Source organism: Schistocerca americana, chromosome 1 (assembly GCF_021461395.2).
Source record: "Schistocerca americana isolate TAMUIC-IGC-003095 chromosome 1, iqSchAmer2.1, whole genome shotgun sequence".
Classification (NCBI taxonomy): Eukaryota; Metazoa; Arthropoda; class Insecta; order Orthoptera; family Acrididae; genus Schistocerca; species Schistocerca americana.
Genome location: NC_060119.1, coordinates 436,476,011 through 436,495,546, shown reverse-complemented (window position 1 = coordinate 436,495,546; position 19,536 = coordinate 436,476,011). Strand labels below are relative to the sequence as shown.

The 19,536-nt window shown below is 37.0% G+C and overlaps 1 protein-coding gene across 2 annotated transcripts in view; it reads right to left on the bottom strand.

The window, feature by feature from the left end:
- The window catches only part of LOC124623384, a 47,385-nt gene that overhangs the window by 18,351 nt on the left and 9,498 nt on the right, over positions 1–19,536 (bottom strand). For both annotated transcript variants that reach the window (XM_047149033.1, XM_047149034.1), the window contains exons 2-3: positions 16,152–16,254; positions 13,922–14,179 (exon numbers count right to left, since the gene is read on the bottom strand). In XM_047149033.1, the coding sequence (XP_047004989.1) occupies positions 13,922–14,179; positions 16,152–16,254 (361 nt within the window). The remainder of the gene's footprint in view (positions 1–13,921; positions 14,180–16,151; positions 16,255–19,536) is intronic.

The window sequence follows — 19,536 nt, the reverse complement described above, 5'->3', positions numbered from 1 at the left end:
CTCCATCCACGTCTGTCGCGACACCACTGGAGGCGGGCTGCATGATGTTGGGGCATGAGCGGAAGACGGCCTAACAGTGTGCGGGACCGTAGCCCAGCTTCATGGAGACGGTTGCGAATGGTCCTCGCCAATACCCCAGGAGCAACAGTGTCCCTAATTTGCTGGGAAGTGGCGGTGCGGTCCCCTACGGCACTGCGTAGGATCCTACGGTCTTGGCGTGCATCCGTGCGTCGCTGCGGTCCGGTCCCAGGTCGACGGGCACGTGCACCTTCCGCCGACCACTGGCGACAACATCGATGTACTGTGGAGACCTCAGGCCCCACGTGTTGAGTAATTCGGCGGTACGTCCACCCGGCCTCCCGCATGCCCACTATATGCCCTCGCTCAAAGTCCGTCAACTGCACATACGGTTCACGTCCACGCTGTCACGGCATGCTACCAGTGTTAAAGACTGCGATGGAGCTCCGTATGCCACGGCAAACTGGCTGACACTGACGGCGGCGGTGCACAAATGCTGTGCAGCTAGCGCCATTCGACGGCCAACACCGTGGTTCCTGGTGTGTCCGCTGTGCCGTGCGTGTGATCATTGCTTGTACAGCCCTCTCGCAGTGTCCGGAGCAAGTATGGTGGGTCTGACACACCGGTGTCAATGTGTTCTTTTTTCCATTTCCAGGAGTGTGTACAATACATCATTTGTTTCTATTAAAAAATTTGTCAATGGAGTAGAAGGAGTTGGCCACTAGTAAGTCTTTCAGGCTCGTTTTAAACTGATCTTTATTTGTAACTAAATTTTTTATGTTTGCTGGCAAATTATTGAAGATGAGTGTTCATAAGTAGTGGACCCCTTTTTGAACTAAAGTAAGTGCTTCTAAGTCCTTGTGCAGATCAATTTTGTTCCTGGTATTGTATGTATGAACTGAGCTGTTTGTTGGGAAAAGAGATATATAATTTAGGACAAATTTCATTATGGAGTAAATATACTGAGAGGCAGTAGTTAGTATACCCAGTTCTTTGAAGAGGTTTCTACAGGACGTCTGTAAGTTTACTCCACAAATAGTGCGTATTACATGCTTTTGGACTCTGAAAACTTTTGTTTGACTTGAAGAGTCACCCCAAAATATTATACCATATGACATTATGGAATGAAAGTAGGAAAAGTGTGCAAGCTTTTTCATTTTTATGTCACCTATGTCAGCTAACACTCGAACTGCAAATACAGATTTGCTAAGGCGTTTCTGCAGTTCTGTGGTATGCTCCTCTCAACTGAATTTATTATCAACTTGTAATCCCAGGAATTTAAGACTGTCAACCTCTTCTATCTGCTCTTCTTCATACTTTATGCATATGCTGGGTGGAAACCTCTTACAGATTCTGAATTGCATATAGTGAGTCTTTTCGAAGTTTAATGTCAGTGAGTTGGGTTTAAACTATTTATTAATATCCATGAAAATATCATTAGCAGATCTTTCTAGAACTACACTCATCATACTATTTATTGCAATACTTGTGTCATCTGCAAACAAAACGAACTCTGCTTCTGGCAGTGTAACTGATGAGAGATCATTAATGTACACAAGAAAAAGCAATGACCCTAAGATGGATCCTTCTGGGACACCACATGTAATTTCTTCCCATTCTGACGATGATGTATAACTTAATTCACTAGTCCCTTGCGCTGACACCCTTTGTTCCCTGTTAGCGAGGTATGACTTGAACCATTTTGCAGCACTGCCTGTGAGACCATAGAATTCTAATTTATTTAAAAGGATGTAGTGGTTCACACAATCAAATGCCTTTGACAAATCACAGAAAATACCTGCTGCTTGTAATTTGTTATTTAATAAATTAAGTACATTTTCATGTAGGTGTAAATAGCCTTCTTGATATCATTACCCTTCATAAATCCAAACTGTGTTCTTGATAATATGTTATTTGTGGTCAGATGGTTGAGGAGTTGCCTGTACATTACTTTTTCTAAAATTTTTGATAATGCTGGCAAAAGTTGAATCGGTCTGTAGTTTGATGGTATCTCTTTATCCCCTTTCTTGAATAGAGGCTTAACATCTGCATATTTTAGTGTCAGGAAATGTCCCAGTTATAATTGACAGGTTACACAAGTAACTTAGAATTGTACTAAACTCACAAGAACATGCCTTAATTAAGTTTGCTGATATTTCATCATAACCACTAGAATGCTTTGTTTTTAAAGATTTTATTATGGAAGTTATTTCTTTTGGTGAAGTGATTGACATATTCATGTACCTGAAGCTATTTGTAAAGGCTAGTTTCAGATATTCAAGGGCATTATTTACTGATCCTGACAATCCTATTCTATCAAGAATGGATATAAAGTACTTGTTAAATAGATTTGCCACACTATGCCCATCAGTTACTAATGTGTCATCTACCCTTAATGCTATTTGCTCCTGTTTCTTTCTGGTTCTACCAGTCTCCACTTTCACTACATCCCATATTGTTTTTATTTTGTTCCCTGACATTGCTATCTTCTTCTTGTAGTGCATTTGTTTATATGTCTGAATTACTTTTTTTAATATTTTACAGTATTCCTTGTATTTACCTAAATCATCAGCATTGGATCTATTCGTCGTCGACAGGTACATTTTCCTTTTTGTCTTACGGGAAATCTTTATTCCTTGTGTAATCCATGGTTTCATTATAGGCTTCTGTTTAATTTGAGTAACTTTTAGAAGAAAACAGTTTTCAAACATGGTACTGACATTGTTCATGAATGTGTTACATTTTTCATTCATGTCATGAGCACTATAAACATCTTTCCAGTTCATATCTTTGAGAAGTTTTCTAAAACTCTCAATTTTTGGTTGATTGACTACTCTCCTATACTCAGATTTAGCAGTCTTGGTAATCTGCTTACAAGGGAACCTCCCCATCGCATCCCCCTCAGATTTAGTTATAAGTTGGCACAGTGGATAGGCCTTGATAAACTGAACACAGATCAATTGAGAAAACAGGAAGAAGTTGTGTGGAACTGTGAAAAAATAAGCAAAATATACAAACTGAGTAGTCCATGGGCCACATAGGCAACATCATGCACAATGTGAGCTCAGGAGTGCCGTGGTCCCGTGGTAGCGAGAGCAGCTGCAGAACGAGAGGTCCTTGGTTCAAGTCTTCCCTGGAGTGAAAATTATACTTTATTTATTTTTGCATAGTTATTATCTGTCCGTTCGTTCATTGACGTCTCTGTTCACTGTAATAAGTTTAGTGTCTGTGTTTTGCGACCGCATCGCAAAACCGTGCGATTAGTAGACGAAAGGACGTGCTTCTCCAATGGGAACCGAAAACATTTGATCGCAAGGTCATAGGTCAACCAATTCCTCCACAGGAAAACACATCTGATATATTCTATACGACACTGGTGACGGCATGTGCACCACATGACAGGAATATGTTGTCGACCCACCTAACTTGTACACTTGGCGATTCTTCTACCTTGCCCGATTTAGGTTTTCTTGTGGATGTGATAATCACTCCCAAGAAAGTGATGAAAACATAAGAGTTTGTCACATAAACTGAAAATAAAAAATAAAAATTTTCACTCAATGGAAGATTTGAACCAAGGACCTTTCGTTCCGCAGCTGCTCACATTACCACAAGACCATGGCGCTCCAGCAATCCTATTCTCCTTGATGTTGCATATGTTCCCATGAACTACTCAGTTTGTATATTTTGCTTATTCTTTCACAGTTCCACACAACTTCTTCCTGTTTTCTCAATTGATCTGTGTTCAGTTTTTCAAGGCCTATCCACTGTGCCAACTTATAACTAAATCTGAGGGGGGTGCGATGGGGAGGTTCCCTTGTTAGTATTTACATCTAAAACAAGGAGCTATATGTCATGATCTGATAGTCCATTTATTATAGGTTTTATGATATGATTTTGTTCCTTTGATTGTCTATAAAAATGTTATCAATGGCTGTCCTTGGGGATTTAGTGATCCTAGTTGGAAAGTTTATAGTGTGAGTTAGATTGAAAGACAACTGCAGTAAATGTCTACTGGAAGATTGCATTAGAAAATCTGTATTAAAGTCACCAGCAATCAAAATTTCTTTGTTTCTTCCTGTTAAATAACCCAAAACAGCTTCTAAATCATTTATGAATAGATTATAATTTCCTGCAGGTGCTCGGTAAATAGTTACTATTATATATGATCTGTTATGGAACTCTATTTCTGTTGCACATGCTTCTTGATGCTCCTCTAAACAGAATTTATTAATGTCAATGTTCTTGAATTTATGGCAGTTTTTAATAAATGTGGCAACTCCTCCTCCATCCATATTTATTCTGCAGAAGTAGGAAGCTAGCTAAAATCCTGAAATGTCTAACATATCTATACCAGTGGTCACTTGATGTTGATAGAGGCAGATTATGACAATTTGGTTAGATGAATTCATTTCATCAATACAAATGAGTAGTTCATCAACTTTATTTCTGAGTCCCGGAATGTTTTGGTGTAATAAAGATAACTGATACTGCATACTAATGGGATTATAACTGCTTTGGCGAAGATGAACTGGCAGTTTCTGATTACTTTCTGTTAAACATTGTTTAAATGGAGGCTGTATGCTCAAATCTGATTCCTGTTCATCCGTTTTCTCAAACTGTGTGTGTCTGCCAATCTCTCATAAAACTCGTTTTCTTTCCCCCTTCCCTAACCTAAAAAAGGCATCCCTCTGACACCTGTGACCACTGATATTTTACCACAGTGTCCCCCCTTAAGTTTTCTGCAATCAACCCAGACTTTTTTCCCTTCCCTTTCCTATTGAGGTGAAGGCCATGCCTAGTGTAGTCCCACGTATCAATAGCATCCGTAGGAACCAAACCAATATGGGACCCTATATTCGTCCTAAGCAACCACTCCAACTCCAAGTTCACCCTCCTGACGGAAGAGTTCAAATGAGGCTGATCATGGCGTCTCAACACAGACACAAATCCCACACTCGTATGCTTTGTTGCTGATGCTATCTTCACCAGGTCACTCTCTATGGAATATTCAGAGTCTCTGTCAATGCTATTTCCTGGACCACTCACTATAACCACAGCATCCTCCTTCGTGAAATCCTTGCATAAAGAACCTACATCTTCTGTTACCTGCCCCAGATCTGCACTAGGCTTGAAAAAGTTTGTGACTTGATACTCTGGACCTAGATTTTCCTGCAGTAGTTGGCAAACACCTCTACCATGGGAGCTACCTAACAACAGAACTTTCTTTCTCTTTACAAATTTCCCTACCTTTTCCAAGCCCTTGAAAGCTTGTTGTGCCCTTTCTACAGCTTCAGGTACATGAGGCTCATCCAATTCTGACTGAGGCAATAGGTCAAATCTATTTTCAAGATTTATGACAAAGCTGTCAGATGCTCTCCTTTGCCTGTTCCTCCTATTACCTGTTGCCACTTCCCACCTCTGTCTGTTCACCCTACTCCCTCTTTAACCTGTCCAGATCCTCCCTTGCCTTGTCAAAGTCAGCTCGAAGAGCTGCAATTTTCCCTTCCTGTTCCAGTATTTTCCTATCTCTACTGCAGATCCTTCAATACCACTGGTGAGCCTCATTTATGTCCCCATTTCCCACACCACTACATTCGCTCCAATGAAAGAAACTACAGCACTCATCACACCACACCCCGGAACTAATGATCCTACGGCATGTCACACACTTCTCACTCATGGTAAAAACAGAAATCGTATAAACTGATTTAAGTACTGATTAAAACATAAAAAAGGGCCCTAGAAACTATTCAGGCAGATATAAATAAATTGAAAGAGTACTGAATAAAAAAACTGGTGAATACATATAATTTGAAGTCACTGTTTACTTACAATACACGCGCGTGAAATTAAGCCTAAAATCCGTGCTATAGGCACGAGAAGGAAAATAAACTTCTTACCCCATTTAATCTTCTTTAACACTTCACTAACACTTCCACTAATGTAACAACACTTATAGGTAAACGTTTCCAGTTGGTATAAATATAATATAAGTTTAATTCACTGCTTACTTATGATTCGCGCATGTGAAATTAGGCCTAGGATTTGAGCTACAGGTGCGAGAAGAAAAATACGCTTCTTATCCCACTTAATCTTATTTTATACTTCACTAACACTTCCACTAATTTAACAACACTTAAATTATAGTTATAACAACTGTAAATGTTTAAAAACAGCTTAATAACAACGCTTTTTATAATTATTTATTGCAGCAAATACTCGAAGAATCCACGTTAGCACAGTGTTGCCAACTGGAAAATGTGCTGTCCAGAGCAGCAGTCAAACATTTTCGGTGTCCAAAAAGGCCCGTACAGGACCTGCAACATGCAGTCATGCATTATCCTGCTGAACTGTAGGGTTTTGCAGGGATCGAATGAAGGGTAGAGCCACGGTTCATAACACATCTGAAATGTAACGTCCACTGTTCAAAGTGCCGTCAATGCGAACAAGAGGTGACTGAGACGTGTAACCAATGGCACCCCATACCATCATGCTGAGTGATATGCCAGTATGGCGATGACAAATACACGCTTCCAATGTGCGTTCACCGCCATGCCACCAAACACGGATGAAACCATTATGATGCTGTAAACAGAACCTGGATTCATCCGAAAAAATGACATTTTGCCGTTTGTGCACCCAGGTTCGTCATTGAGTACACCATCGCAGGCGCTCCTGTCTGTGATGCAGCATCAAGGGTAACTGCAGCCATGGCCTCCGAGCTGACAGTTCATGCTGCTGCAAACGTCGTCGAACTGTTTGTGCAGATGGTTGTTGTCTTGCAAGCGTCCCCATCTGTTGACTCAGGGGTCAAAATGTGGCTGCACGATCTGTTACAGCCATGCGGATAAGATGCCTGCCATCTCAACAGCTAGTGATACAAGGCCATTGGTATCCAGCATGGCATTCCGTATTACCCTCCTGAACCCACTGATTCCATATTCTGCTAACAGTCATTGGATCTCGACCAACGCAAGCAGCAATGTTGTGATATGATAAACTACAATCGCGATAGGCTACAATCCGACCTTTAACAAAGCCGGAAACGTGATGGTATGCATTTCTCCTCCTTACACGAGGCATCACAACAACGTTTCACCAGGCAACATTGGTCAACTGCTGTTTGTGTATGAGAAATCGGTTGGAAACTTTGCTCATGTCAGCATGTTGTAGGTGTCGCCACTGGCATCAACCTTGTGTGAATGCTCTGAAAAGCTAATCATTTGCATATCATAGCATCTTCTTCCTGTCGGTTAAATTTCACATCTGTAGCTCGTCATCTTCGTGGTGTAGCAATTTTAATGGCCAGTAGTGTATAAGAGAAGTTTACCATTGGTCAATAGGTAACAACCATTTAACATAAAGAAAACTGATGCCAATCATTTCAATTCAAAGAGGGGAAACGACATTGTTAAATTAAATGTAGATGGTACCTCTACTGACTGTGTAAGAAATGTAAAACTTATAGACATGATTATTGATTCTCAGTTGAAGTGGTATGAACACACAAAGATACTTGCAAATAAAATGTCATTATCTTATGATGTTCTCATACATTTTTCAAAAAGTGTAACTATTAAATGTTTCTAGAATGATTGTGACTGGTGGAAATAAAAGTACAATGTATACTGAACATGTCTATTTAACTCATCAGTATGGTCTTATACAACAAAAATTGCCCCATAGCTGCCAAATCAAGTGACCACTGCGTTGCTCTCAGAGCCTCTGCCTGGACCCCTTGCCTGATGTCACATCTGCTATCTACCTGAGGGTGCATTCACTCCCCAAATACAATGTAAAATATATCACTGACTATTTCCTGAACTATATTATTATATGTCAGTGGAGGGTGTGTCTCATACTATTACAAGCATGTTATGCCCTTAGATAGTGTGTCCAGTTCATAACTGAGTGTCTCCCAGTTACATGCTATTCACATATACACTCAGTTCTTAGTAACGGTATTCTTCTCTTGGGAATAAATGGTCAACATATTACTTCTGTTTTTACACAACAGAAAAGTGCCATAAGAATAATAATAAAAAATAATAATTGAGCACACTCTAAAGATCTGTTCAAAACAGTAGGGATGGTTTAATTGTGCCCTGTGAGTATATTTACTGATCAATTGCATACATCAAAAATAACATTGATAAGTACTGTGCAGACAGCTCTGTCAATGATCTTTGTACAATGTCTAGACTGAACTTACATTTAACAAAAAAGTAAACATAAAACTAAAAATGACATTTTCTTCCAAGCAATAAAACTGTACAATAAATTGCTGAAAGATATTAAAGAAACTACTGAAACAAACTTATTTAAAAATGCAATAAAAATTACCTGTTAAGAATATATGCTATACACTGAAGGATTACTCAGATAACACACACCGAGCGAGGTGGCGCAGTGGTTAGTACACTGGACTTGCATTCGGGAGGACGACGGTTCAATCCCGCATCCGGCCATCCTGATTTAGGTTTTCCATGATTTCCCTAAATCACTTCAGGCAAATGCCGGGATGGTTCCTTAGAAAGGGCACGGCCGATTTCCTTCCCCATCCTTCCCTAATCCGAGCTTGTGCTCCGTCTCTAATGACCTCGGTGTCGACGGGACGTTAAACAGTAATCTCCTCCTCCTCCTCCTCAGATAACACAGAGTAGGGATTTGGAAAAAATGTAACACAAATAAATAATAATACATCCACTTTACACTATCACACTGTGTTTTCCTCCTTTTTTTTCTTTTCTGGAAAAAATACTTCAATAACTGTGCAATGGATAATATTAAAACCTCATCCTTTTTCCGAGTTCAACATCTCATTCATTATAGAGAGTTACTGGCTCAGTTTTTCAGGTTAGCAAATGGGAATTTGCAGTACACAAACAGTGTGTGTAGTGTTATCAAACAGAGTGCATGCAGTGACTGAGAATGAGAAATGAATTAACAGTATAGCATCAGGCTTTATGTTACCAAATAACAATAGGGATAAACCAAATGAGCCACAACTATTTTACACAGTGGCCTTGTATTCAAGAGGGTGGAGGTACTAATCTTCATCCAGCCATCCCAATTTAGGTTTTTAATTGTTTCCCTAAATTACTTAAGGCAAATGCCAGGATGGTTCCTACTATAACTGACTACCTGTCCCATCCTTGTCACTCCAGCCCTGCATGTACCTGAGTGTTGGTACATGTGAATGATTTTACTTCCTTTTTTTTAATATTAATACCAAGATATGTCCAGTATCCTTGTAAAAGATGTCCATGGATTAATAAAACTACTTCCATTACTACTACTACCACTACTACTTCTGCTACTTCTGCACAAAGAGTCAGTAGTGTCATGACTCTAAGTAGAACTCAAACATTTAGCTCAGGACAGTAGCATGTAGAGGAATAATACATTCAGAAGAATATTTGACTAATCATTGAACAGATATGTACCTATTAGGAGAGTTCATGGTAGGAGGAACCTTCCATGGTCTACAGTCCTTGTAAAGAAACTTCTAAATAAATTTAACCCCTGAACACTGTAACTTGAAATCTGTTATGAATGATAAATTATGTATATACCACCAAAATACTTTAGAGATGAAATGGAGCTTTTGGCCCTCAACATAAATGAAAATTACTCCATAGCCCAAGACCATTTATTGTATTTCACATGCTGATACCTCAATTGGAGGGTTATGTCCTAGCTGATAGTTACTCTAGAGCAAATAGAGGGAAGGTGGTGCTGCAATATATGTCAAAATGGATATACCTCATAGATCATTTAACTTGAGTCTGTATTGTGAAGATTTTCATTTTGAAGCCTTTGGATCTGAAATTTTTGCTGATAATAGGTCAGATAGGTCAGTTATAGTGGTGACAATATATAGGGGTCCTACAGGGAAAACATTTGTGTTCTTAAGACAGCTTGAATCAGTTTTGTAAAAAATATATTCAAAGGCTAAGCCATTAGTCATTCTGGGTGACTTTAATATAAACTTCCCTACACACAACACCAATAGAAGAGAACTAGAACATTTGTTACAAACCTTTAATCTAACTCCAGTAATTGCCAACTTCTTTATTCATTTATTAATAAGGTTAGTAGTAGCCACAGTACTGTAAGTCAAATTATAAATGGTCTTGTGATGAAACAAGCTGGGATATTTTTACTTCCCCTCTTGTTTTTCCACCTGCTTCCTTAAAATTTGTTTTTTTTTCAGTTTTGACTGATTACCATTAACATACATGAGTATAATCTGCATTTTCATAAAAGTGAAGGGTTGGTCCTCAGTTTTAAAGAATGTATCACCAGATATAAATTTTGTGCTTAGTTTTATGTGTGTAATTGATTTTCTAATTTATTTAGACTATTACTAGTTAGTATCTTTCATTATACAGGGAAATCAATAATTGTTTCATAACTTAAATTCTACTGTTGACGTATAAACAAATATAAATTCTGTACTAGTTATAAACATTTGAAGGAACAACTAATAGTACTCTTAAAGGATCTATTTGGTTCTATTCGAAAACATGTTAGCAAAGACAGCTCTTCATTAGTTCCAAAGTAATTAACAGTTTTGTCCAAAGTATTGTTTACATACTTATGTTTGTTAATTTCATGATTTAAACAAATAATTTGACCAAATTCATGTAGTAGAAGAAATTGTTAAAAGGAATGAATTTTTCAATGTATTCAGTTAATTTAATGAGTTAAATTTTAATTGTAACTTCAGTAAGGTTAGCTTTGAACAATTTGTAGTTTCAGTACCTATTATTATGATATAAATAAGGGGTCAATTTTTGGTCATGAGACAGTCAGTCCATGGCCAAGTTTCAGACGAGAAACCTGTGTTGATTAGAACAACAACAATGCTTCAACTTAACTGTGAAATAAGTGTTACACAATTAGGCCATGTGTTGAAACAATGTTAGTGTCTGCTCCACATGTACCTTTCTATTCTTCAAGAACAGTGAACTTTGTGGTTAGGTTTTTACTGCTCGTAGGTGTCCAATAGTAAACTATTGTAGCAGTATGTGGAGGTTTGCCTGAAAACTATTAATGAGGCTTATATATATAATTGTGTACTATTTGGGGGGTAGTGAACAGTGACAGTAAAAGATTGTGAAATGCAACTGTGTGTCTGTCAGCTACATCATTTACAGTAGACCGTAGTTGCACTTCCACAACCCATTTTTCAGCCAGTGTAGCAATGCAGTACATCAACACTGAGGACAACAAACGAAGAAACAAAGAAGGTGATCGCTACAGTCTGATTTACCACGATGGGCAGTTGGTTACTTTTAATAACATACACTTGAGTATTAAACGTAAACCAGTTTTTAGGTCTTTCAGAACAACGAATGTGGAGACATTAGAAAATTTCAATAGCCACTTGCAGCAGATTGACTGGAGCTCAGTATACAAAAAAGAAATGTTAATATTAAATTCATCCTCTTCACAGATGAATTCATGTCCCTTTTTGAAGCAGTATTTTAAAAAAAAATTCGTGTAAGACAGGAAGAGAGTTATATACATCACAAAGATGTTCTGATGAGCCTACTGTAAAAGAATGTTATAGATCATATTGTAAAATACTGAAAAGAGTTAGAAAGTGCTCTAAAACATTACACACTAAATCTGAAATAGACAACTCAAACAATAAAATGAAAACCATCTGGAGTACTATCAAAAGGGAACTGGGGAAAAAATGATAGTGTTTCTAACATATAAATACGTTATTGTGGTAGTATGATTAATAAAACTGATGCAGCTGCAAATGTCCTTAGTAAGCACTTCCTACCAGATTCTGAGAAAACTGATTGTATGTCAATGAATACGGATTGTGCAAAATAGGTCAAATGCATATATCATCTGTTACTGCCAGTGAGATGAAAAGGATCACTACTAAAATGCAAACCAAAAATTCATCTGGCTTTGATAATATTTCCTTTAAGGTACTTAAACATTCTCATAATGCCTTTTGTGTAATACTTTGCCATATATTTAATGAATCCCTTCAACAAGGTATCATCTCAGACAGAATAAAGTATACAGATGCGAAACCACTATTCAAGAAAGGGGATGAAACTAATCTATACATAAGAAAATTATGGAGCACCCGAATATCTACAAGGCTCTTAGCCATTGTTAGTTGAGATTCCAATCAGGTCTGTCAACTGATGATGCTACATTTTCATTTACCAATAATTTTTTTAGAAGCACTGAACAATAGATTAGCTTCATTTAGTATATTCTGTGATTTATACTGAGGTCTTCAGTTGTGTGAACCATGAAATCCTCCTTTCAAAAACTGTCTATTAAGGTTTAAGTGGCACAGTGGGAATGTGACTTTGATCATACCTAACTGATAGAAAGCAGGGGGTATTGCTTAAGGATACAAGCTACTCTATCATTATATTGTTTTATGTCTCTGTTTTACTTTAGTAAGTGCCTAAGCTTGTAATTGTTAACATATTTTGTTCCTTTACACATATTGCAATTTGTGACTATTAGCATATATAAGTAGGCTATGTTCTCATGTATAATTATGACTCATTCCAATCCATACAATTCTCTTGTATACTGGATCTACAGACCATGAATGATTAAATAAATAAATGTAAATATAAGTAATTACTAAACTACTGCATGATAAATGTAAAAAAAGGCTTAAACTACTGATGAAGACCTGCTGAATGAAATTCATTTGACTGTTCAAAAGGGCAACACAAGCCTTCAGCAACTACCACAGTTGAATTTTATAAAAAGGCTTCTCAAAAAACCGGAAGATATTTTGGTGCTATTTAAATGTTGTCACTGGCACCAAAGTTTGTGTCCAGATACTCATGGGCAATGAACAAAACAATAATGAAAATAGTAAAGTAAAATCATAGATGTCAAACTTTGTTCTCAAATGTTTCTTTACAGGTGATTCAGGACCACAGACCCACTTTAACTCTTACTCCACTATAATTGAGAGTGATACAGATATTAGTACCATGGATATTGAGAAGCAGATGAAATTACTAAAATAGTACATTCCCCCAGTGCCATGTGGAATCTGTGAGATGCTTTACAGAATTTGCAGCTCATTCAGCTCCTCTCCAAACCACAAAACACTATACATCTTTGAATAAAAATCTGTGCCCAGTGTTTGGAGAAAGTGCAGGTCATACTCTTTTGCAAGAAGGGTAGTACAAGAACTCCATAAAACAGCTGCCTCATACCACTGACATTGTCTGCTGCAGAATCTTAGAACAAAGCTTGAGTTCAAATGTAACAATGTATCTTGAACAGAATGACCTCCTCCACATCAAGCATTCCAGAAACATTGGTTATGAGAACCCAACTCTCGCTATTCTGTTATGAGGTGGAAAGTTCAGGAAGTCTACACAAGATAGTTCTTATAAGGCAACTGGTGATGTTGAAAGTATACAAAATGCCAGCACAAATTATCACATGTTTTGTGACCCACAATAAAGTATCACAGAAGTGCTGAGAAATGTGAGCTGACAGATGCTTGAAAACAGATGTTGGCTGCTGCATGATAACTTACTTACAAAGTTTCAAAGGCAAGTGCCAAGTGACAATCCAAACATATGCTACTGCCTCTCTCCTCGTACACCACAAAGAAAGGTTAGACAAATTACAGAGCGAACAGAGGCATCATTATTCTCACAGTCCACAGACAGGAGGAAGGGAAGAAAACGCAATCTATGGTATGATGTGAATTGCCCTCTACCTGGCACTTCACAGTGGTTTTGCATAATTTTGACGTAGATTTAAATGTTTCTTGTCATCACAGAGAATCTGTGTAACTTAAATCACAAAGGTATTATAAATGAACAGTCTAACCTTAATGTATTTAAATGGATTCCTTCTGTTGTAAATAATTACTTACCCATGAGCTACTGGCTGGGCACCAGAATAACTTTTTCCAAAGCCTGAACTGGATGCCTTACTAGATGACTGACTGTGTGTACTGGCATGTGCAGGTGCTGGATAAATCGGATAATTATAGTTGTAGCCATATGGTTGATTGTTGTAGCTATAAGGTAGAGGGACATGGCCATAATATTGATGAGGTGGCGGAGGTGGTGGATAACCATACCCATAACCATTTCCATGTCCTGGGTGACGGCCAATCTCAAGCCCAGTACTGGAACAAAACAAGACCTCTGGTATGTCTCCAGTCAGTGTTCACACAACTCAGAAGAACAAACAATAGCCAACTCCAAAGAAAATATATCTAATAATTATAATAATAATAATAATAATAATAATAATAATATAGTGAAACAAGGAGTTTTGCATTCGAAGAAATATAAACATCAAACTGGAAGTATGAATTAAAAAACGCCTTCAGTCATAACTTTTTGCATTTTATTCAGTACACGATGCATTTTGAGCCCTGTGGGTCGATCATCAGGTGTAATTTGTCTTAATACATGCGGGTGTTTCTTTTCTTTCTTTTTTTTTACATAAAATAAAGCATGTATTAAGACAAATTACACCTGATGATGGACCCACAGGGTCTGAAATGCATTGTGTACTTAATAAAAATAAAATACAAAAAGTTGTGACTGAATGGGACTGAATGGGTTTTTAAATTCATAATTCCAGTGTATTGAGTACAGTCACATTTTAAACTGCGAAACATGGATAAAATTAAAAATAAACATCAGAATTTGAAATCAATTATGCTGAAAGCTTTGGGAAGACTAAACCCAAATAAAATGTAATAATAGGAATTAGTCCCTAAAATATTATGAGGCAAAGTAATATACAAGGGCTTATTTCAATAGTGGTACAAGTCCATTACCTCCACTTTTCTGTCTATAATGCTTCTGAAATTAATGAGCCAAACAAACAGAAAGAAAGGTTCAGCTCTAGCAACAAGCCATATGCTTGAATATTTCTGGTATCTCAACTGCAGATTTTTCAGTGCTCATTTAACATTAGGACTCTGTATCTCAATATGAACAAAAATCGACTTGTACCACTATTGAAATAAGCCCTTCATATGACACGTCTACCAACAGCTGTGTTGTGTATATCATAAATGACAAATAATTGAGTTACTGCAATGGACAAGTGTTAGAAACAGTGAAGATAGTGAGAGGAAAAAGAAAACTTGAAATCAGGGCAGGGAACATAAGGCAAGGTTCACTGTGATTAGTAGAAGGCACATGAAGGTTAATGCTCAATTATGGATGCCAGTAATGGAAAAGTGAGATGATGTGAGAGGAGATCATATAAAGAAGAAGCTGGAGTAACGGGTAGACAATATGATTCAACCAGAGAAAAGAGTATGGAGGGTATGACTATGGAAGGAATGTGGTAATTATGGAATGAACAAGCCAGAAGGCAAAAACATAAAATGGTAAAGTCACATATGTATGTACTATTTCTAAATTTTACTACTTTCCTTCCATGTTCTGTTCTCATTGTCCCCTGCTACTATCTAATTTTATCCCTTTATATCTCCCACGTCAAAGTTACATATTTTCTGCTACATTTTAGCTGTGATCAATGGGTTATTATCTTTCTGTATCCTTGCAGTTTATCTAGTTCAGCTGTCTACTACACCTGGTTTAGGTAGAGGGTCACACCTGCTGGCCGTGGTGGCCGAGCAGTTCTATGGGCTTCAGTCCGGAACCGCGCGACTGCTACGGACGCAGGTTCAAATCCTTCCTCGAGCATGGATGTGTGTGATGTCCTTAGGTTAGTTAGGTTTAAGTAGTTCTAAGTTCTAGGGGACAAATGACCTCAGATGTTAAGTCCCATAGTGCTCAGAGCCATTTGAGCCATTTTTTGGTCATATCCACATGACATCAAATTTTATGAAGGAGAAGTGTCTTCCTTGTTTTAAAATTGTTGGGAGTTTACAATCTATAAATTATATTGTTATATATCATAGTAATCTTTAGACAAGTTGCCATAATATCAGTAAAGGAAATATGGTACTGTATCTTGTCTGTTTGCCTTCCTGAACAATTTTTCCCATGTATACTTTTGATTTCACTGATAATATAAATGTGTCAGATGAAACCAATTAATTTATGAGTTATCTTTGAAATCTGCAACATTCAAAAGAAGATTTTCAGTTAAATCAGGTTAGATCAACTTACCCTAAATTAAACTGATGACTGAGACCAGCTCCAAGTTTAAAAAATCTTTTTGCTCGTTGTAAAACAGGGCCATGTCCTGCACTTGCAGCAGCAGTGTTTTCATCTGTAAATTTATAAAATAAAAATGCTCTAAACTGACTCATAAACTATGATACTGTAATAAGACAAAGGAATATACTGAAAGAATTTTAGCTATTTGTAACATTTAGCTGGTGTTTATGCCTAGACAATAATGATCCAAACTGTAAACTATGCTAAGCTTTCAGCTTGAAGTACTACCACTCAGTGCCCTGGAAGATTTAGAAAGTATATTTTCAAAAACTAATGACTGAATAGTAGAGACTTCAGGGATCTCACAAGGGAAACTCCCCTTTGCAGTCCCCCTCAGATTTAGTGGTAAGATAGCACAGTAGATAAAGTGTACTGAACTGTGATAAAAGAAGCAAAATCGAAACAGTTAATGGTCCAAACTCAAGAAGTGCAAAGCTGAGGAAAAGTAAACATGTACGATGTCATAGTTATGTGGTCACGGTGTTGGACTGCAAAGGGAGAGATCCTTATTTATAACTTCCTCATATCCATTTATTTATTTATTCATAAAATTATGATGTGTTGTCCAGTGACAGATGTGTCTGCTCGCTGAATTCAGATTTGTGTTGTGTCATGGTTTAACATCTGTTTGCAACAACAAGATGTAAGGAAAGGACATCCACATGTATGAACTTTCTATTAGTTCTAAATATGTACCACACGTTATAACTCTTGTGTTCTGCATTGGAATTTTTGACTCTTGAATTCCTTTGTTCTAAGATAGTTCACTCCAATTTCCCCCCCCCCCCCCCATTTCTGTGAAAGGTCTATGTAGCACCTTGCCTGCTCTCACTATTCATCACATTTACTTTTGATAGTAAGATATTCTTACTGCACAACTCATATTCTATAACCAGCATATAGTATCATTGCCAAGACTGCACAAGGAGAAAAGACACAACAATGACCAGATGGAAGCCTAATAATTTTGTGAAAAAAAATAATAGTAGAATGCGAGTGAGATTTGAATACACATTACAGATTGCCCACTTTGCACTCTATCACACTGACCACACAACCACATGACTCTTGCAGTTTACTTAGTGTTGCACATCTTATGCTTGGAGTATTCATTGTTCCTATTTTGCTCTTTTTTCATGTTTCCTGTTTTCATGCTTGAGCTGTGTTCTCACTTTTTGACAGGCTATCCACTCTGCCATTTTAACACTAAATCCGAGGGGGGAGGGGGGTGGTGCGATGGGGAGTTTCCCTTGTCAATGTTTGAATAATTACATGAAAAAATGTTTTAATGCTTACATGAAATAAAATTTGTTCTTTTGTGATTTTTTATGGTAAAATGATTTTTAAAAAATGAATAAGTATTTAAAAATCAAATACAAGTAAGGTGGAAAGTTATTTTACAAAAACAAACAACCCAAAGTCAGTGTTGTTTATATGTAAGGAATATATTGTTTGGCGTCACACAAGAAATTTCAGCATGGTTCAAAATCACATACAATACAGCTGTTTACTGTGTGACACCACAGCATGTGATGTATTACACATTCATTGCAGCTTACATAAATGTATTTTGATTTTTGTTTAAAAATGAAACTTTTCATTGTAAAATGTAAATACTTTATAATATATGCCACCTATAAAAGTACAGTGTGTATAAAATTGCTTATAATATTTTGTTATCCAAGACACATGTTGACAATGGCTCTTCATATATAGCTAGTATGACTCAGTTGCACTGACCAGATAATGATTTTGCTATCAAAATTATACATTCAGAATTTTTCATTAAATAAATTGTTTCTACATGAAATATTTGTCCTGTTGTTCCCAGCTGGCTGTAAAATATTGTTTTTAATAATAAAATTTATCAGTACACAGTGTGTTTAAGAGTTTAGCAGTTTTATGTAGTATTCAGTTTTATGCATTCAAATTACATGCATTACATGTAGGACAGGAAACAAAAATGAAGAACAATATTTACAGAGTGGAACTGCAACAAGTAGAAATAGAGCCATTCCACATTGTTACATCTCAAAACATATATTGCAGAAAAAGCAACAAGCACATTAAATATTGAACTTGTTATCCTGCTCCAGCTCACTGTGTACATATTGTGTTGACCCAAATCCTGAAGTTCTTCTTTGTGGTGTACACCATAGAGAATATTTCACAGTTTTTTAACATATATTTTTGTGATATGGAAGCTTAATTTTTGCATAAAGTGCATTATATGACAAAAATATCTTGATGTCTACTATTGTTGGCTCCAAAGATGCCATCCACTTAATTAATTAAATTAATTTAATAGTTAAGGAATACTTATGGAATACTTAATTAAATTAATACTTAAGGAATGGCTTCAGTGGTTTCTGATTCACTGAAATTGTTATTTATGTTAATACTGCCTGAAATGTAATGAATGGCAATTTACACTTTTTGGGCGAATCAATACAGGTTGTAATTATGCTCTAGTTCATACCAGATGTGTGTTTCATCAAGACTGAGAGCAGACAATTCTACTAATTTATTTATTTTCTTCAGGCTTTCATAAAATGGAAATCATTTCATGGATGGTAGCATTTTTATTCTGATTCCAAAGAGTTGTTATAGTTTGAGATGCATGTTACTAGCTAAATTACGTCATAACTATCAGTATTGATGTTGCCATTAAAAAAACAATGGAAAGACAAAATCAAACATTCCCACCTTCTCCATTCAATCTGAGTGGCCAACAACACTTTATAGTAAACAATTTTCACTAGACATCCACCATATTTACTCTCACTAATCTCTAGCTATTCGGTGTGAATCACTATGTAGTTTGTGGCATCATATGGGCTACACATCATGTACCAAGCCTCATCATTCAAGAAATCCTCCTTCAACTGCTCCACAAACCAGTAATAAGATTGTTTCAGACACAAATCATTACTGTGAACCAGCTCTTGTGATCACTGACTTCTTGATAATAGCATGAGTTGGATTTTACAGTTTCTCGATTGAGCTCTCAGTCACAAATTGTGTACCAAAGCTGCAAGGGAAGTCCACTGCAATAGATCAGAACATCTAGCAAAGAGTTCTTGCAATATGTTTAACAAGAACAAATCTCATAGTTTGCTCAAAAATGATACGCATGAATAATGTTCCAAAATAGCAGTAGGAAGTGTCCTCTACCATGGACTTAAGTACTTTGCTCAGTATAGTATTAGACAGATTAGTTGATAAAAGAAAGCATTGCAGAAGGGAGATACTGCAGTTCTTCGATGCTGTGAACTGATTTCTCTTCATTGTTGACACTGTATTATCAATACAATAAGGAACAATGGATGGTATG